At 39.0% G+C, this 22252-nt stretch overlaps 1 protein-coding gene across 2 annotated transcripts in view; it reads left to right on the top strand.

Moving 5' to 3' along the window:
* The window catches only part of LOC136865293 (lamin-C), a 280216-nt gene that overhangs the window by 197184 nt on the left and 60780 nt on the right, over positions 1 to 22252 (top strand). For both annotated transcript variants that reach the window (XM_067142399.2, XM_067142400.2), the window contains exons 7-8: positions 9983 to 10223; positions 10346 to 10567. In XM_067142399.2, coding sequence (XP_066998500.1) covers positions 9983 to 10223; positions 10346 to 10567 — 463 coding nt within the window. The remainder of the gene's footprint in view (positions 1 to 9982; positions 10224 to 10345; positions 10568 to 22252) is intronic.

Genomic DNA, 22252 nt, shown 5'->3' with positions numbered 1-22252 from the left:
GTGCCGAGGCAGACAGGGATTTGTACGTAGATGGAAGAAACAGAGCGAAACAAATAGTTGTTGAATCCAAAAAGAAGTCACGGGAAAATTTTGGTAATAACCTGGAAAGGCTAGGTCAAGCAGCAGGGAAACCTTTCTGGACAGTAATAAAGAATCTTAGGAAGGGAGGGAAAAAGGAAATGAACAGTGTTTTGAGTAATTCAGGTGAACTCATAACAGATCCCAGGGAATCACTGGAGAGGTGGAGGGAATATTTTGAACATCTTCTCAATGTAAAACGAAATCATCATGGTGGTGTTGCAAACAGTCAAGCTCATGGGGAGGAGGAAAATGATGTTGGTGAAATTATGCTTGAGGAAGTGGAAAGGATAGTAAATAAACTCCATTGTCATAAGGCAGCAGGAATAGATGAAATTAGACCTGAAATGGTGAAGTATAGTGGGAAGGCAGGGATGAAATGGCTTCATAGAGTAGTCAAATTAGCGTGGAGTGTTGGTAAGGTACCTTCAGATTGGACAAAAGCAGTAATTGCACCTATCTATAAGCAAGGGAACAGGAAGGATTGCAACAACTATCGAGGTATCTCATTGATTAGTATACCAGGCAAAGTATTCACAGGCATCTTGGAAGGGAGGGTGCGATCAGTCGTTGAGAGGAAGTTGGATGAAAACCAATGTGGTTTCAGACCACAGTGAGGCTGTCAGGATCAGGTTTTCAGTATGCGCCAGGTAATTGAAAAATGCTACGAGAGGAATAGGCAGTTGTGTTTATGTCTTGTAGATCTAGAGAAAGCATATGACAGGGTACCGAGGGAAAAGATGTTCGCTATACTGGGGGACTATGGAATTAAAGGTAGATTATTAAAATCAATCAAAGGCATTTATGTTGACAATTGGGCTTCAGTGAGAATTGATGGTAGAATGAGTTCTTGGTTCAGGGTACTTACAGGAGTTAGACAAGGCTGTAATCTTTCACCTTTGCTGTTTGTAGTTTACATGGATCATATGCTGAAAGGTATAAAATGGCAGGGAGGGATTCAGTTAGGTGGAAATGTAGTAAGCAGCCTGGCCTATGCTGACGACTTGGTCTTAATGGCAGACTGTGCCGAAAGCCTGCAGTCTAACATCTTGGAACTTGAAAATAGGTGCAATGAGTATGGTATGAAAATTAGCCTCTCGAAGACTAAATTGATGTCAGTAGGTAAGAAATCCAACAGAATTGAATGTCAGATTGGTGATACAAAGCTAGAACAGGTCGATAATTTCAAGTATTTAGGTTGTGTGTTTTCCCAGGATGGTAATATAGTAAGTGAGATTGAATCAAGGTGTAGTAAAGCTAATGCAGTGAGCTCGCAGTGGCGATCAGCAGTATTCTGTAAGAAGGAAGTGAGCTCCCAGACAAAACTATCTTTACATCGGTCTGTTTTCAGACCAACTTTGCTTTACGGGAGCGAAAGCTGGGTGGACTCAGGATATCTTATTCATAAGTTAGAAGTAACAGACATGAAAGTAGCAAGAATGATTGCTGGTACAAACAGGTGGGAACAATGGCAGGAGGGAACTCGGAATGAGGAGATAAAGGCTAATTTAGGAATGAACTCGATGGATGAAGCTGTACGCATAAACCGGCTTCGGTGGTGGGGTCATGTGAGGCGAATGGAGGAGGATAGGTTACCTAGGAGAATAATGGACTCTGTTATGGAGGGTAAGAGAAGTAGAGGGAGACCAAGACGACGATGGTTAGACTCTGTTTCTAACGATTTAAAGATAAGAGGTATAGAACTAAATGAGGCCACAACACTAGTTGCAAATCGAGGATTGTGGCGACGTTTAGTAAATTCTCAGAGGCTTGCAGACTGAACGCTGAAAGGCATAACAGTCTATAATGATTATGTATGTATGTATGTACAACCTAAATATGTAATGGGTTTGTATGATATAATAAACATGTTTCCCAACATCCCAGTCTACGAAACTATCAAAATTATAAAAAGTAATCGTGACCAATACAACCAGTTGAATAAGCCTGAAATTGAAGAATTCATTAAGTTATTGAACTTTGTACTAACAAATAACTATTTCACTTGTAATGGCAAAATATATCGTCAGAAAGGCCTGGCAATGGGTGACCCCATTTCAGGTATATTATCAGACATATACAGGTAAACCCTGTTGTACGCGGATTCGTTATCTGCGATTTCGCATATACGCGATTTTGGTTTTATGTCTAATGCTGCCATCTGTTAACAGTATGCGGAAGCTGTAATTCCTTAAGGTGGGTACAGACATGTGTGCCAAACTCCCAAACTCTGTAACGTACACTACGTCGCTAGTCAAAGTTAAACGGGGCAAGCGCATCTCTACGAGCATCTTCTGTCGTATTTGTCGAGGCGTGAATCGTCAGTTCCAGTCAGTAGAACTGTGAGGTTGCACTTGACAGGTTTCGTATTTAAAATGCCGGGTAAAAGGAAAGAAAGTGTGTCCCTCGAAGGAAGGAAGCGTGTAAAAAAAGTCGCATTTGTTAAAAACAAAGCTAGAAGTTTTGGATCGCTGTGAGAAAGGTGAGCTTATTGTTGACATTTAGCATGCTTTGGGACTTGAGTCGACTGTGAGAACTATTCGTGACATTTGGACCGATGACTTTCGATGTTAGGCCTCTTTAAACAACAAGCATCATCATTATCATTCACAACAATGTGAAATTAATTCGAAAAACTGCTCAGTCATCTACTAACTTAAGTGTGATGGAAAGAATGGATATGATTGAGCATCACAACCAACAACACATGCCCCTCTCTGGAGCTGCTATTGAAGCTAAAGCCAAGAACTTGTATGCAGAGTTTAGTTCACTATTGTGTTTTTCAGTGTTAAACTTTAAAGTTTATAAAGTTTGCATTAAAATGCATTTCATAAACACGATAATGGTTATTTTGTGTAAAAACACTAAAATCTCTGCTATTTTAAACTTAATATGTGAGTAAACGGAAACCTAATCCTATATTCTACATATAAAATTACTCTCGATTTACGCGAATTCGGTATCCACGGCAATTCCGCGGAACATAACTATCGCGTATACCGAGGTCTACCTGTACATGGATTTTTTAGAAAAGCGTAAAATTTTGACTGAGATAAAAGGTATCAAACTGTGGTTACGATATGTTATTATCAATAACAAATAAACAATAGTGATAGAATCTTAGAATTTTAAATACCCTTGATAATAATATAAAATTTACAAAAGACGAGATTAACAGTTAGTTGAACTTCTTAGAACGTAACTACAACATGCTAAAAAAAATGTTTCCATTTTCAAATCTACAGAAAACCTACTAATTCCCCATTAACAATTAAAAATGATTTGCTGCACCCGACATCTCAAAAACAGGTCACATACTACAGCTTAGTTACCTCTCTTACAAGCTGCCTCTGTGGATCTGTGGTAGTGTCGGCCTCCGGATCCCAAGATAGCGGGTTCGAACCCGGCAGAGGTAGTCGGATTTTTGAAGGGCGGAAAAACGTCCATTCGACACTGCATGTCGTACGATGTCGGCATGTAAAAGATCTCTGGTGATACATTTGGTATTTACCCGACAAAATTAATTCAATCTCAGCCATAGACGCCCAAGAGAGATCCGGTTTACTCTAGGTCCGCTAGATGGCAGACAGAGTAAACCGGAACGTCGAACTTGACGAGCAGACAGCCAGATGGCGTCAAATCGAAATGTCTGCAAAACGGTAGCTGAGGCCATACGATTATTATTATTATTATTATTATTATTATTATTATTATTATTATTATTATTATTATTATTATTACCTCTCTTACAGCTTAGTTTATCGCGCATTCAAGATTCCCCTATCACCGGAAAGTTGAAAGAACAAGTTTTGTCTGTACATTGCTTAGAATTTAAAAAGGATGGTATTTCTGTATCAGTCGTGTCCACATTAACAAGGAAATGCAGTTTTTAATTTTCCGTAACTTCTGTCTGTCTGTACACGTATCACGAGAAAACGGCTGAAGAGAATTTAGTGAAAATTGGTATGCAAAGTAGGGAAATAAGTCTCTATAATCTAAGCTATAAATAATTTTATTCACGCTGAGTGAAATGGTGGTTTAGGGGAAGGTGTGAAATTTAATTCTCCGATATTTATTAGTAGTCGTATTGATAAATACTACGTAACTAAAATTTCCGATCATTTATGTCTTATACATTGTTACAGTACAGACTATTATACAGAGATATTCATGAATTTTGATTTTTCTTACTAAGTCCATATCAGCGCCGAGTCATGAGAAAATGGGTAAACAGAATTTAACGAAAATCGGTATGTAAAGTCGGAGAATAAGGAACTACAGTCTACGCTATAAATAATTTTATATAAGATGCCCTAATATCACAGAGTCGAACGAAAACTAAATGTGAAGGCCTACAATATAGAAAGATCATAAAAGAGATCATCAATAACATTACATTGACCATTGTTTGTTGTGATGTGTTTCGCATCTTCTGTTGCCACTCATCTCCGATAGATAGGATTACTGCTGCGTACTGATTATTTTTGAAGTTTCCTTCACGTTGAAGTGAACGATGGCGACGATGAGATAGGAAAGGGCTAGGGGTGTGAAGAAAGCGGCCTTGGCCTTAATTAACGTACAGCCCCAGCATTAGCCTGGTGTGAAAATGGGAAAACACGGAATCCATTTTCAGGGCTGCGAATATTGAGGTTGGAATCCACTATCTCCCAGATGCAAGCTCACAGCTGCGCGCCCCTAACCACACGGCCAACTTTCCCGGTCGTACTGACTGTAACAGCCTGCCTGAATATTGGTGAGAAGTAGCTGGGGAGTTGATAACTTTCTTCTTTAGCGTGCAATTTCTCTGGTTTATTAATTTTCTGATACTACCGGTACTGGTACATAACACACTGGTTCATCATAGCATTCCAGCTACCCAATCCCTACTCTGAGGCACTGATTGGAATGAGCAGTGTGCATATAATGGAATAATGGCAGAGGATTGTTCATGGCTGTCTGCGACCTGGTCCTTCCAGCTCTGGAACTTTGGACTGTTAGATTGGCACCGCAGTACTGTTTGTTGAAAATGAGAAAATGTGTGATTTTTCATTTGATCGAGTGTTTTATGTGATAACATTACTTTTAATCACTACATTTCTACTGACGTTTTTGTAATGACCTATGTTGAATTCAGTTAGGAAACCCACAGAGTCTGTCTTTCTGAGAATCCTGTAACGAAGCATGGATACATCAGCTAGTATATTAAAAATTTAGCCAAATTTAATGGTTATAACACAGTAATGATTAACAGCATCATTAATGAAGTGAAAGCAAAGTTATTGACAAACCTTACCCCAGATAAACCAGATAAGTCTAATTATGCAACTTTCACATACAATAAATCGTGCATCCACTGTGTTTTGAAACCCTTAGAAAACAAAATTTTAAAATAACATACAAAATTCAAAACAGTAATTACAGGAAATTTTTCAATCATAATGTTATGAAGGGATTGTTACTATGGTTTACAAGTTTGAGAATTTACAGACTAACATGCTCACAAGGCTTTTGTTCTTATATAGGTCAAATGGGCCATAGCTTCCACACGGGATACCAGGAGCATTATAACGCGACTATACATAATAAGTTTTCTGCGATGAGTGTCCATGTGAGATACAGGTCATCAGTTTAAAACCATAAATCAAGATCTTACGATCCTCAAGAAGGTGAACAAAGGAAGGTTAATGAACGAATATGAGAATATTTGTATTTTTTTTGGATCAGTACTTAGAGACCGTAATTTAAGCGGCGTTTTGGATACTAAGTATCCCACTTACGAAACTTTACCTGAATTACTGCAATTAATAAATATAAAGGGTTGTATGTTTAAGAATATATTTAAACTTCCCCTCAAATACTCCTTCAGTTTCCAATAACATAACTTTCCCTTAGTCACCCCCCACTGACCCATCAGATAAGTAACATTCCGCCCATCCCTCCTTCCTGTACTCTCCCTCCACTGCTACAACACGCGAAGTGCGAGAGCAGTAGCTATCAGTCGAGCTGGTGTCAGAAGTGATACGATCTTGCCACATAAAACACAAGGAGGTAAGTGAAAAGCCCCATAACATAGCTCTTCATGCGACCAATAACACACGTGTTTCTCTGACATCTTTTTTCGATTTTGTGAGACATTCCAGCTACTTCATTCCTCAGTGGATATAATTCATCCATCTTACAGGCTGTTTTTCGAGAGTCTCCCTTTTAACCAACGTCAGGACTGTGGCAGATAACTTGCTTCGAGCACTTTGGAATTATCGTTGATCTAACTAATAATCTCATATTCTCCTAACCATTACAGCGTGTAAATTAGGTTGCCAGACAACTAGATTGTTTTCAAATAAACATGAGCCAAGTGCTTGGCTACAGTATAGGTAACTGTTGTTTGATTTCACAGTGTGTTAATCTGCCTTTTGTAAAGAAGGCTTGAACTTAGAAAAAATAGGACTGTGATTTTTGAAGCATCAGGAGGTTTTTCTAACATCGTTTGAATACTATGGATAGATGTTATCAGACAACAAACATTTTAAGTAACATCCAGATAACCTTTATTGTAAATCTCATTATCCTGTACCTGTACATAGTGTCCTAATGTGGTGTTTATTTTGTATCAAGTGTTAATGTATCTTTGTTAAGCATTGATTTATAAGACGGAAGGTACCTAACCACATGATAATTTTTTAATAGGTGTAAACACCAGATATTTTAATGAATTAATTATAAAGACTGCTTCAAGAACTCCATTTAAATAATTGTTCACCTGTCATTAATAAGACCGACATATTGTATATTAACTCATACTATTTTAGCTATTAAGATTGTTCAGTATGAGAATATTGGGATCCCGATAACATTTGATTTTGAGGATGAAAGTTAGGCTGAAGATGCCCTCAACTAGTGCGAAACATGTCCCAATTTGAGTGTCTTGTATAAGTTATAAACATTCTTATGAATGTATTGTATATAATAGGTTGGATGACGCTGTTTAAAGAAAAATCTGATACTTTGCGACTGAATCCTCTGGAGTGATACTATAATTTTTTCAGAATGTAATTAAACATACTTTCACTTAGTATCGGATTTCGAAAAATAACAAACAAATAAGCTGTAGTGTGGATATCATCTGCGAAAACGCAAGTTTTGAACAAACTGATTGTCGTTTCATACATATTTTAACGTGTATGAGGTTTTTCCAGACTTACAAAAAATCGGATATAACGACAATCCGCTATAGCCGGTAACTTTTTACCATTATGAATTCTCGTTATAATGGACTTCTACTGTATTTACTTAACGAAACAACCTTAATTTATTTTCTGTAATTGAGATTTAATTTAGCAACCGATGACACTCTGTTATTAATACAATGGTTTTCTTTTTCTTTGCTCCTTATTAAAGTGTTATACACCGATCAGCCAGAACATTATGGCCACCTACCTAATAGCCAGTATGTCCACCTTTGGCACGGATGACAGGGGCGACTCGTCTTGGCACGGATGCAGCGAGGCCTTGGTAGGTCGCTGGAGGGAGTTGCCACATCTGTTCACACAAGTCGCCTAATTCCCGTAAATTCTGATGAGCTCTGACGTCACATTCAATCACATCCCAGGGGTTTGCAATTAGGTTAAGATCTAGCGAGTTGGGGGCCAGCACATCAGTTGCAACTCACCACTGTTTTCCTCAAACCACTCCATCATACTCCTGCCCTTGTGACATGGCGCATTATCTTGCTGAAAAATGCCACTGCTGTTGGGAAACATTATCGCCATGAAGGGTTGTACGTGGTCTGCAACCAGTGTATGATACTTCTCGGCCATCATGGTGTCTTGCACGAGCTCCACTTGACCCATGGATGTCCACGTGAATGTTACCCAGAACATAATTAAGCCTCCACCAGCTTGTCACCGTCCCACAGTACAGGTGTCAAGGAGCTGTTCCCTGGAAGACGACGGATACGCACCCTTCCATCAGCATGATGAAGAAGGTATTGGGATTCATCAGAACATGCAACGCTCTGCCACTGTGCCAGCGTCCAGTGACGGTGGTCACGCGCCCATTTCAGTCATAGTTGCCGGTGTCGTGGTGTTAACATTGTCAAATGCGTTGGTCATCGGCTGCGGAGCTTAATCCTTAGGAGTGTTCGATGTACTGTGTGTTTAGACACACTTGTACTCTGCCCAGCATGAAAGTCTGATGTTAGTTCTGCAACAGTTAGCCACCTGTCCTGTTTAACCGTCTACTCAGCCTACGAAGTCAGATATCTGTAATAAGGGGTGGCCGCCCAGCCCCTCTGTTTGGATATGGTTTCACCTTGGTTTTGCCACTTGTTGAAGAGTCTCACCACAGCACTCCTCAAACACCCGACGAGTTGTGCAGTTTCCGAAGGCCATCACGATCTGTCCTCGGTCAAACTCGAATAGATTGTGTGCCTTCCCCTTTCTACACACGGACAGCATGCTCACTGATACTACATGCACCGTGCATGTGTCCGACTCGCAGTCATTCCTTGTCAGGTGATGGAATCGCTGGGAAGGGTTTATATTGGTAGGAGGTAGGTGGTCATAATGTTCTGGTTGAGCAGTGTAATTGAGCAGATTTAAATGAGTGTCGTTATTTGGTAGATTAGTGTCTGTGTTCTTGATGTGTACCGTACTTGTGTTTTGGTCTTTTGTTTCTGTGTGTATCTGGTCTGGGGTTAAACTGTAACCGCAATTGAGTGCTGTTTGCAAGCTAGCCCAGTGACTACTTAAGTCATTTAATTGCGGTACAAATAGTAACTCCAATTTTCATGGCGTTTAGTATGACCATTTTCCTTTTGATACATGGGTTTATGAAGAATCAAGAATATGTTGAATGGTCTTACAAACTTTGTCAGTGACATTTTGATATGATAAGATCTGCTTTAGTCTCAATGAGATAATGGTTTTATGGACAGCTAGTTTTCTTCTGTAGTTAAGGAAGTGCAATTTTCACTGGTATTTGGGGTTCTACTTCTATAGCTCGTACTAATTTTTTATTCATCCTTCAAAACGATCAGTGCAATATTGCAGTAGAAGAAAACTTCAAACTAGCACACTCTATACCTTTTCTATTTTATATCGGTAATGGCAATATATGCCAGTTTTTTTCTGGTTCAAAATCTAATTATTTGTGATGTTCCTGTTAATTGTATAATTACTTTGACAGGCTTGTCCGATGTTTCTTCATCTTTTCCACTATTTTTTTATCTATTCTGTATTTAAAATGCTTTTTTCCTTTAATATAAGCTTGAGACCATGTGTATTGAATGACTGATATATCTTATACCTCACCATCTATTTGATACATTATGTTAGGAATAATCTTTATACAAACTGTATCCTCTTCTGGATCACTGGAGATGATAAATCATATTTGTGGATTCTCCAGGAACAGGCAGATTTCAATGAACTACTGCAATTACTTGGTGTTGTCCACACTGTTGAAGAAATGCTGATCTCAAAATATTGTTAGGAGACACTGTAATGAATATTGAGATTATAATTGAGATAATTTGCTGTGCCAGTATTATTCCTCCCTTCCCAACCAGCCTCTGGGCGAATACTTGTATATCTTTTTTCTGTCTGATTGTTAAACTTTGTCTTTATTTGAAGGTGTTATGCACCCTATGTACCTTTGGCATTATTGTCTTTATAAATAATATTTTAAGTCAAAGAGCGGGATTCCATTTGGGGGGGGGGGGGGGGGTGGTACCTGCATACTCTTGTCCTTTGCTATAGCCACTGGTATATCGGTGAGAAGGCATTGCACCTTGAAATGGCGTTTCACAGACATTTTTGAGCTGGAATCGGAAAAAGAAATGACCACTCAGCTGCCTCTATTTTTATATAAATATCCCTCTAATTGTTGCTTTTCCCATATGTAGATTGAACATCAGTCCAATGCAGTCTCCTACGAGTGGTGGTGTTCGTGTTGTTACATCTCGAAGTACACCTTTGAGGCGCACTCCAATGCGAAGTGGGAAGCGCAAACGCACCACTTTGGAAGAGTCGGATGAGTCTTCCATGTCCAACTATCAAATCAGCACTCATGCTAAGAGTGATGTTGAAATAGCTGAAGTTTGCCCTGATGGAAAATTCGTCAGGCTGCACAATAAAGGCAACAAGGTATGTTTAATCTTAAGATTTCATAAATGGTGTGCAGTAAGTTTTAAAGCTTAAAACTGATAAATATTGATAGTCCTTAGAAATAAATTTTATGATTTTTTTGTTTGGTTTATTTGTTACAGGAGTTCATGCTAGGTGGATGGCAACTGGTAAGACAAGTGGGTAATGAGGAGGTTACTTTCAAGTTCCATCGAAGTGCAAAGATTGATGCTGGTGGTGAAATCACAGTTTGGTCCTCTGATGCAGGTCAGACCCATGACCCTCCTAGCAATCTTGTTATGAAAGGCCAGAAATGGTTTGTGGCTGATACAATGACCACCACACTTCTTAATGTAGCTGGTGAGGTGAGTTACATGAAGTAAAGTAATCCTTCCTTACATATTCAGTTTGTGGTTCTTTGTTGTTCATCACACTTGTATTTAGGACAGTGTTAAATAGTTGGTAAGCTCGCAATCTTTGCTTGTGTGATATTGTAGCTCAAAATAGTAATCATTTTCCAACTCCAGGTTCCTGAATTCTCTTTTACATATTCCTTAAATTTGTTTCAGTTTTGTTTTGCTTGTCACCATTTCTGTACTGCCTATGTTTAAAGTACTAACGTTTTTCTAGTTTCATATCTTGTGGATATAGATTACTTAAAATTTGTGTTTAGACTGAATACCTCTAGAAATGGTTTTTTTGATTGTGTCCTTTATGGCTATACAGAAACTTTTCAGAATGGTTTCATAAGTGGTAACGTCAGTTTCTACTATCCTAATTTATTCAGATTTCCAGTTTGCCGATGTGAAGTTTCATCTAGATCTCTGATTTGTGAATTGCATTTGTTCATTGTGTGTTATGGTGAGAAGGGCATTGTATGGCTACTGTCTGGATCATCTGGTGTAGTAATGTGTAGATGGGCAACAAATAATCTGGGCATTGACAGTAGCTAGATCCAAAAGACCACAAAGACTGCTAAAGGCCATCTATTGTTTACCCTTTTCACGCTGTAGTCTTTTCTTTTTATCTGTCAGCATCGTCAACTCCTGGTTTGTTGACAACTCTGGTCACAGTGTCAATTGTCATCATATTGTAAAGTGGACAGCATAAGAACATTTTTCTTGGGAACACACAAAGCTAATAGCGTAGTAATAGTTTCTTTGCCCAATCCAAACATAATACTTCCAATGGGTCTGTTCTTGACATTCTTAAAGTCTGGTGGCAATTGAGATTTGTTTTTTCTTATTGTGCCAACTGTTCTCATTCTATGGTGAGTTAGGGGGGGGGGGGGGGGGGGAAAAAGAGTTCATTGGCAAGTGGAAAAGATGTATAGTAGTTGTCTATAGTGATGTTCATTCCTGAGTTGTCAGTTGGTTGAATTAGTCTTGTTACAACAGCAGTTGCAGAATTGTCTGTAGTGTAAGGGCTTCTAGCTGTGACATGACCGGTATCGTAGCGAGGCGCGGACTAAAGCCAGACACAACGCACTTCCCTCACTTCCCTCCCTTCCCCACGTGACACTTGTGGATGAATCATCGAGTAACAAAGCAAAACATGTGACTCATATACTCCTTTGAGAATATCTGGAGTTTAAAAAGTTTGAGTCTCAAGCAAAAAAAGAACTTTTCTTAATGCTACCGATGGCGGGTTAAACATTATTTTCTGGTCGCATGCTTAGACAATGAATTGGAGGTTACACTCGACCATGTGGGACTACGAGAGAATGACTTTGGCCGCCATTTTGAATCGGACAAAACTTCACCGAGTGATCAAGTCGAAACTCGAAGGTGCGAATTTCAACATTCATACCACCTCTGTACGCCTAAAGATGCGGACGCTAGTCCACTTTCTGAAAGACTTCATTACTAAGGAATTTCGCAACCTTTTCCGTATCCGTAACTAGGCTATCTCAAGACAAATGTACATCACGCAAGTCAGCTTCACAGTTATGTTCCTAATCCAAATATAGGCTATCAAGCAACAAATATTCGTTACCATTCACAGTTCCACTCAACACAAAATAAATTTCCAACTTCTGAATGGAATGTGAAATACAAGCACAAACAGGCTTACTGTGTTATTCAGCAATCTGACTGCTGATCGGAAAGCAAAACTGAACATTCCTGAGGCTTACGGCTTGCTCCCCAAAGGTGCATCTTATCTTCAGAAGCTTAGGAATTTCAGGCTTTTTTTATCACGCAACTCTGGTGAGGGCTCTCACCAAAGTTGGAAATTTTGTTCCTTTCACAAGGGATAAAGAACTGCATTTTCAGAGCGAGGAAGAATTTGATCATACTAAGCGGTAATAGTGAAAATTCGGGATGCAATAAGAGAGGTATTTTTATTTAGATATAATGTTATGAGAATTGGGACAATTAAATACCCTCGGAATGCAACTTCTGAAGCCTGTCTCTCAATTTATATCCCCAAGCTACTATTCTAGCAGATTCAACTTTTTTCCTCCTTGGAATATGGAAATAAAATCAAAGTTTTATTAACAGCTGTTGTAGAGTAGTTTTTTCATAAGGAAAGCCACACACACACTTTTGAAATGTTTTAACATTTCCTGTACACTTGGTAACTTAGTAAAGAATATATATCTCTTGCGTCTTGTCAAGTCACAGCAAAAATCTTCAATTTTCGGAGTTGTAGGACTCCTTTATACAATTTTCATGATAGTTTTCCAGTCAAGTTTCAAAATTTTTACCTGTCTCACCACTGCTACTCAGTCAAGTATCACTGCCATACCTGCCAAGTATTCCTGTTTTTCTGTAAAATGTACAGATTTTGAGTGTGTTTTATGGTTGTACGGATGAACAACATTATTGCATGGATTTTGAATATCTGTGCTTCTTTTGCTTTCTGCGGTGAAATCGGATTTGACTTTCGATAGTACCTGGTAATACGAGATGCAGTGTTCAAAATTCGAAATGTGAAATTTGACCGGTAAATGTATCGATAATCACATTATTGATTATCACCATGCTTTTGTCACCTGTTCTACCTCAACTGCTACTTCATTCAATGAGATGTTCCCAAACAAGTAGCAGGTTGCGATTTTGAAGGAAAGAAATCCATGAAAAGTAGCAGGCTGTGAATTTTTATAGAACAGTACTAGTAACTGCGTCGTGCTTTGTAGCAGCTGAAAGGCTGTGTGTGTGTGTGTGTGTGTGTGTGTGTGTGTGTGTGTGTGTGTGTGACATTGGCGGTGGTTCTGGAACTCTTGGAATTGTGTAACGAATTTCTAAGTGATTTAGAATTTTTAGTGGTGTTCATAATCAGTTCAATGAAGAAACAATATTATTAGTCTTTTCGGGAGGCATATTCTGCTTAATTTCCGTGTTTTATACGATCTCGGAAAGTTTTCCCGGTGTTAAGTGAAAACAAATGAGCACTCAAGATGTAACTTTGTGTAAGTATTTAATGTCAGGGGTGTTTATAATATACAGGTACAGTAAGAAACCTCGATGCATTGTTTTTCAGGGGGCAGGGGGAAAATGACGACGGATGCAGGAAAACTATAAATGCGGGCAACATAAAAAATAGGGGGAAAGCAAATTAATAAAATAAGAGTACTGTACTGGGACATTTTTCGTTATGTAAATAAATTCTTATTATAAAAAAAAAATTAATAATAATAATAAAAATGGCGCGTGGCCTCCGGAGTTGGGTGCAGGTCTTTCGAGTTGTCACGTGCTAGGCGATCTGCGGGCATATTAAAATGCGGTCCTACCTAAAATGAATTCTTATGTTTAATTCAGCAAACAGACAGCCCCCAAACTGTTGGAATTAACCAAGGAAAGTTAAAATCTTCATCCCAGTCAAGACCCCTTGAACCAAAGGCCAACATGTGCCAACCACTTAGCTCATACTATACATACCGGTATCAAAATAATGCAACCATGATATAGGCCCATGTGATGAAAATAAAAAGCATGACATTTACGCTGTTTCGTTTCACATTTCTTTACACATTTTGTAATAATTGAAAACCTTTAAGTTCAGTTCTCTTATTGCAAATTAGATATATGTGGATATTACGGCGATAAACCTGTATTTAGGAAAAGATTCCGTAGACCCTTTGCAAATGATAGGTTAGATACCCAACACAGTGCGGCTCCCGCAACTCAGCTCAGACGATGTCAGAGATTAGAAATTCAACACGGCGCATCTCGAATGATGTCCCAGCGGCTTGTGCGAAGCTGCCAACTTAGGAACTAGTTACAAGACTAGGTTATGAGAAAGGATTATTGGCTTGGCTTGGTTAGGTCCAGCCTATAACAAGACTGTTAGGCAGAGGGCAACAAAGCGGCCAACAGACCTCTAGCATACCACACACTCCACAAGGTACGACGTGATTAATCACCCTGTGACTAATTAAAACGTATCTGGTGCACTGCATGATTTACTCTTTTTTTTCAACGAAGTTGGCAACCCTAACCAGCCTATACCAACAGAGAAAATTGTGGCAGATTTGAGTTTTACGCTGTGTATGTTTTAATTCTTGTAAATAAGAATACTTCTAGGGGTCGGTTAGTAGGTTGAGGAGAAGCGTTGGCACCAGGAGGCTCGTAGTGAGGTTGTGCGGAAATAACCTGCGCACAGCACTCCAGCCTACAAGATCCTTGTTCGAGACTACCAACTCCGAATCGCACTTACATTCTCGCGTAACAGATTGCTGCTATTATATGCTAAGAATATTGAGCAGTCCCTCTAAATTAAAAAACTTTTGCGTATATTTTTCTTACGTATGATCGATAAGTGCGGGAAAATTGTGATCAAGGACAAATAAGTTTTCGACAATCAATGTGATAAAACAATAGTTTGAGAAACGATAGATGCGGGGAACGGCAGTTCCGGGAACGATGCTTCGAGGTTCTACTGTATATGACTTGTATTAAATTGTTTATAATATCCCCCCCCCACTTGCCGTCCTTTTTCATTATGTCTCAAGACTGTTACACATGCGCGTGTTGTTATAAGTTTTCCGCTTAAGGATCTTCCGGATTTCTCTTTTCGAAAGTATGCAGTGCTGCTGGTGCTCAGTTGAGGATCATTTGCGTGCTCTGTTAGATTTAATTTAGGTGTGTTAATTTCCAGGTTTGATTCCTGCGGCATTCACATTATTGCCTGAAGTTAAGTGAAAAGCAATACACTTCACAAATATTAACACATTGCGGACCGGATGCCGTTCGCCCGATGCACAGCCCTGTTCCCGGCCACTTTCTAACTACCTCTAAGCTGGAGTGCATGCATACAAATAAACTGTCAGAACTTCAATAGCTTTTGAAGGACTATTGTGTATTTTTCTATTGGCCTTCCTGAATAATTGTTTAAATGCAGGGTATTTCTTGAAATCTATTTCGGCTCATAGTTTTCGGAAATATTGGTCTTTTTATTAGGGGATCGGTTGGCCAGTAATCTTTCAGACATGATTTCTTCACCTGCCATATCAATATACACAGATGATTAATATTTTAATTTCCCTGCTAGTGACATTAGTCCACTTTAGTGTTTTAGGGGATAAGTTATGAGAATGTGATTTCTGCTCATAGTGTAAGTTTGTCTTTTCAGCTACATACTGAAAAAATTCCTCACCAAACATAAGTCCTGCTACTTGTCCTATGTTTCCAGATTCATTAGGCCATACCTTTATACCAAGAGCACCTTCAAAATCCTCTAACCTAGGTTCACTGTTGTCCATAACCCAGTCGTCATAAAACACTGCATTATTTACAATATTTAGAATATTTACACCCGTAACACAAATATAACTTAAGACAAGTTCTGCGCAACGTGAGTTCCACACCTTGCCTCGTCATCACTTGAAACATTTCCGTTAGAAGATATTTCATCGTCGAACTCTAAATACTCAGCATCACTTAATATTCGGAGCCTGTATCAGCACATAATTCGCGAATAATTTCATCTTTGTGTAAACACGTGCGATCGCTAGGCGCTGCCATCTTACATGGCTCTTCGAACTTTGTAAACATGTTGTCAAGAAATGCAAAGAAAATCTACGATATGAAGAATACTCGAAAACAAATGCGACTATCGATTGTGTAGAACCATACGTAACAGAGTTCTATCACCCTTGACCTCCAAATAGTTCCTGTATATCTCAAAAGATAGCACTAAAGTTCAGTCTGCTGGGTCTGCTGCTAACACGAGATAACTCGGGACCGGTCCGCAACGCTCGGCTAGGCAAACACGAGTTTTCTCGGGACCGGTCCGCAATGTGTTAATTAATTGAAGCAAATATTACAAGACTTTCAAACAGCAAACTTAAGCACATGCAAATTGTCTGAGCTTTTTAAAAAAAAAAAAAAAAAAACTCAAGTGACTTCTACTGTAATATGAGGTGCATTAAAAACAGCTGTGAGGATTTCTCTTGGGGAATGAGAACTTCCATTTTAAAGCCCACTACCATCATAAATCACCCCCTGGTGGGCAAGCGAGGGGCCAGGTGATCAAATGTATGCAGTTTTCTTTGCTACTGGCTGAGGATCGGTTGCCTGTCCCAACTGTACCTGCTCCAGTAGATACTAAAAGTTGATTTTGCTAACATCTGGGATGTCATTACTTATTAACTATAAAACCTATACCAAACTTGTGATATGAGGGTAATCCCAAAAATGTCTCCCATTTTTTTAATAAATACGTAGACCTGTTTATTTCTACAATGGTTTACATCATTGAACAGCTTGAACATTTAGCTATTTTTCTACATAATCACACTTTCGGTCCATGCATTTTTGTAGACGCTGTAACAGTTTTTGTATGCCCATGTCATACCCTGATGTTGAGGAAGTTGTGAACCTCATCTTTTACCTCTTCTATGGTGCTGAATCGCTTTCCAGCCAAATGTTCTTTCAACTTAGGGAGCAAATGATAGTCACTGAGTGTCAAGTCGGGAGTATAGGGTGGGTGATGATGTTCCACTGAAACTGTTGCAGGAGAGCAATGGTTTGCCGGGCGACGTGCGGGCGAGTGTTGTCATAGAGAATGTTCACTCCCTTGCTCAACATTCCTCTTCTCTTCTGAATTGTCCATCTGAGATTTTTCAGGGTCTCACAGTACCTGTCAGCGTTAATTGTGGTCCCAGCGGGCATAAAGTCGACCAACAATACCCCATATATAGACAAGAAAGACGTTCCACCTATCAATACTATTTATTATGAAGCAGATTCACATCAGTACTGGTTTCGACTGTTTACAGTCATCATCAGCTGATTCATTACAGTATTACAACCATTAGGCATTGGTATGTCTCACAAAGATGTTGTTCATTAGAGCATCCGGATGTCTAATGGGGTTGTGGATTAGATATATTTCGTCATATTGTTTGTGACTACATGGGGTTAAAACTGTATCTGAGGCAAATATGGCAGTGAAAAGCTTAACTAAACTTAAAACAAATTGTACGTGTACATTAAACACATTAAAAACACGTACAATTTGTTTTAAGTTTAGTTAAGCTTTTCACTGCCATATTTGCCTCAGATACAGTTTTAACCCCATGTAGTCACAAACAGTATGAAGAATATATCTAATCCACAACCCCATTAGATAACCGGATGCTCTAATGAAAAACATCTTTGACACATACCAGTGCCTAGGGGCCTTATTTTTTGGTAACGATATGCAAGAATTTTTAAAATATCTTCTTCCTTGTCTATATATGACTTCCCAGGTACTAAAAATAACGTATTTTAGCAAAATGTACTCGCGAAATATCGCGAAATTGGCTTTATTGCGCGAAATGCACAAATAATCATGAAATATACACCACTTGGTGTGAAAAATGCGAAATGGCACCGGAAGAGCTCTCCAATAAACGTTTAAATGCTTCTGAGAACTTGACTATCGTAGTTTCCTTCTCTTTTGCTTGATAGCGCTGTTTATTCTCCACAGAAATGCATACAAAGCAGCACGCACTGTGTATCAAAAGCATGTGTAATCAGTTCTGCGATCTCTAAGGCAGTCGAAAAAAATCAGTATCTGTTATCGATTACAGCAAATAGCGTTGTGGTCGTAACAAGATAGAAGACCAGTCGTAGATACAGCAGTGCGCAATGAGAGTTCGTTGCTTACCAACATTTATCGGCAAATGTCCAACATTTAAGTATAAAAATGCCAAAAACTGAAGTCGCAACAGATTTTCCGAGGGCCGAAGAATACAACAGTGAGGGGTTCAATGTATTTAATGCTGCAAGAAAGATTCTAATGTATCTATAGTGTTCCGGTAATATTCTTAAAGTTGAAACGTGCGATATACACTGCAGAGAATCAGAATGAAGCAAACGAATATAATTATAAGCGGCAAATAACAATCGGTGATACCTTACAGATCGTAAAGGTGTTGAAAAATTATAGAGAGCAATTTGTAATAGTCACAAAAAAGCATTCATGCAAGCCAACATTCCTCTAGAAAAATAGGGTAATCCTGGCATGAGGAAGAGAATGAATATAAAAGGAAAGATAAATATACTGTCTTTACTGTAAAATATGATGGTATTGGTAGGCCTATTGTAAATAAATAGCCTGTTTGAGTAGTAATAATGTTGTTTTTATGTCCCACTAACCACTTTTACGCTTTCCGGAGACGTTGAGATACCGGAATGTTGTCCCGCAGGAGTTCTTTTACGTGCCAGTAAACTAGTGACATCAGGCTGACATATTTGAACTCCTTCAAATACCACCGGACTGAGCGAGGATCGAACCTGCCAAATCGGGGTCAGAAAGCCAGCGCTTTAACCATCTAAGCTACTCATCCCCGACTGGGGAAAAGGAGCATATCCATGAACATCTTCCAGAGCTATATGACTTTGCAAAATGCAATGAAAGCACATCTGGTTGAGGAAGTGAAAGAAGACAGTGTTAGCAAAGTTTTAGGAGGTTTTACAAAAGACCACAGTGAATTTGCATCCAAGTGTTAGCAAGCATTATGGTTTCCGACATCTAATGTGGTCAGCGAGAGGAGCTTCTCTGCTTACTCAAAGACACTTTCTGACTGTCGCACAACCCTGCATCATGATATTGTTGAAACCATGCTTAGTTTATACTTTGGAAACAAGTATTAAACGTCTAAAAATGTAGGCTATGTATAAATATGTATCACAGGGCAGATCACCTAACTTCATTTCGAAGAATCTGTGATTAATATATTTATTTCTATAACAATTTGCGTATTTGGTTTTTCTAAGATTTAATAACAATGATACATTACAAGAGTTTACTTTAAAAACCCTTATCACAAAGTTAGTTACATCTACCCCATTCACTACCACAAGGAAGATTTCGCAGGAAACATCGATCAGGATAACAATTTAATTCACAAAATACCTACCGAAATATTGTCAGTTTTAACACCAAAATCAACAGTTTTATTAAAAAAAAAAAAAAATAAGGGCCCTACCAATGCCTAATGATTGTAATATTGTAATGCATCAGCTGATGACTGTAAACAGTCGAAACCGGTACTGATGTGAATCTGCTTCATAATAAATAGTATTGATAGGTGGAACATTTTTCTTGTCTATATACGTGCATCCAATCAATACGGAAATGAAACTTATAAATAATGATGCAACAATACCGTGTTTCGATCCCAAGACACAGTTGTCATGACTTTACCGGCAGACTGTATTTGCTTGAATTTCCGTGGCTTTGGCGAAGAGGGATGCCGCCACTGGCATGTTTGTTGCTTGGCCTCAGGTGTAAAGTGGAACGCCCAGGTTTCATCATCCGTGACAATTGAGTCGTAAAAGTTGTCCTGTTCGGCTGCAAAGCATTGAAGAAATGCGCGGGAAGAATAAACTCGTTGCCGCATGTGGTCTTCATTCAGCATACGTGGCACCCATCCTGCGCACATCTTCCGGTATTTCAACTTTTCCATTAAAATTCTGTGAGTGGTGCTTCGGGAAACCTCAGGAACCAAATTGCAGAGATCATCCAGGGTGATCTACCAATCTTCACGCATTATTTGCTCAACCTTCACAACTGTCTTGATGGAAATTGACGGTCTCCCGCTCCTTTGTTCATTGTGACTTTCAGTCTGACCAGCTGCAAACTCTCTACACCACTTACGAACATTTTTGACATCCATGCACGACTCGCCATACACTTCCGTCAGTTGGCGATGGATTTTAATCGGTTCAGTACCTTTTGCGTTCAAAAAACGAATAACTGTGTGCAACATCCAATGGGAGCTCCATTCTCAACGGCTGCCAAGCCAAGACTGAGTACCTCAGTGCGGCATGCGCATGTTTATATGCAAGCCCGGGAAACGCGCTTCACAATATTGTGACCTACAGCCACACAAACAGAGTTCTGTATTTATAAAAAAAAATGGAAGACCTTATTTTTGGGATTACCCTCGTATTACTATATAACAGTGTACGATTTTGATGGTCGCTGATAAAGAAAATGTATATTATTCTCCAAACGTGTTTGATGAATAAATAGTTTCATTAATCAAACGTGTGTTGACAAGGTGGATTCAACCATAATACTATTTTAAATATGGTAGTTTTTAATCCAGCTCCTTTACCCAGACTTGGAACCAACAGCATGTTGGATATATTATCCCCCATGCAAGGGGAAATGCATAACTAGACACAATACACACTGTCAAACAACTTGATCTACCTCAAAATTGAACATAAAATTAAATACTTCCTGATACCACCAATGAACAGACATGTAGAAGATTAGTTTATACAGTAAAACCTCGTTAATTCGAAGTCGTTGGGACTCAAAAATCGGACTTCGAATTACGTGATTTTGAATTAACCGCCAATCCGCAATTCAGAAGTACCAACCCTTGCCGCGTTATAAAATATTCTAAGGCCCGTTACTGCATGCATTTAACCTTGATTCACAGTTTATACCTTTCAAATGCCAAGAAAAAAGAACTATTTCCAAAATGTATCCAAGAAGGTGCATTTACAGAATTCAAATAATACACTCGGATATCTCACTGGTAAACACAACCTCACGCAATGAAAGAAAGAAAGAAAAAAAAAAAAGCACGATTCAAAGACGAGGAGAAATCTATGCTGGCTCCCATGTGCAAGTGCTTTATTCATTGGAGTACTATACTGTATGCATTTTAGATGCCTTGTATTTACACAGAAAGTACCCGATGCCCTTAAAATCGTACTTTCCTATGACTATCCTTGTACGATTTCCCGCCGTGACACTTCTCTCGTACTTCAGAAATGTAAACACTTGCCGCGTCACGAAGTATTCTAAGACCCACGAATACATGTAATCACCTCGATTCACAGTTTAAACCTTTCTAATGCCATGGAAAAAACTATTTCCGAAATGTATCCAACAAGGTGCATTTACAATGTTCAAATAATACACTTGGATAAATCACTGACAAACATAACCTCACGCAACGAAAGAAAAAAAAATCGCATAATTCAAAGACGAGGATAAATTATGCCGGTTCCCCTGTGCAAATGCATTATTTTTTGGATTTCTTTACTGTTTGCATTTTTATTATACATGCTTTGTACTGGCATCGAAAGTGCCCGACGCTCTTAAAACATTGTGGCTTGTCGAAGTTTCCTACGACGAGGGGATAAAGTATCTCGCTTCCATGTGTATTGCAACGCACTACTATGACCCCCATCCCTCACACTGTACGATTTCCCGGCTGGCAATTTCTCCTTTAAAACCATAAGACTGTTCGGGCTCGCATTAAAATAAAACAATGCAGTTTCACCGGCAATGTCAATATTGTTCGGTGCCTACGAATTTATTATATTTGCCACGTTTTTTTCGTCACCTGTCGGCATCGCCAGTGTTCGCGGATTCTGTTTTCCCACACACTGCATGTCAAGGTTCTTAAACACTACTAAAGGTTGGGCCCAACGCGAGCCGAGCTGCTATTGGTTAACGAAATGACGTCACAGTGGGAGCAAAGTAGCCGAGCCCAGAGCGCGCAAATCAGTAGGAATCTCGTAACATCAGCAAACATTACAGTTTCTCAGAACTAATTGCAGACCAGACATAAAGATTACTGCTGTTATAAG

This window comes from Anabrus simplex, chromosome 1, assembly GCF_040414725.1.
Source record: "Anabrus simplex isolate iqAnaSimp1 chromosome 1, ASM4041472v1, whole genome shotgun sequence".
Classification (NCBI taxonomy): domain Eukaryota; kingdom Metazoa; phylum Arthropoda; class Insecta; order Orthoptera; family Tettigoniidae; genus Anabrus; species Anabrus simplex.
The sequence above is the reverse complement of the archived record's forward strand: the minus strand, read 5'-3'. Positions and strand labels throughout refer to the sequence as shown.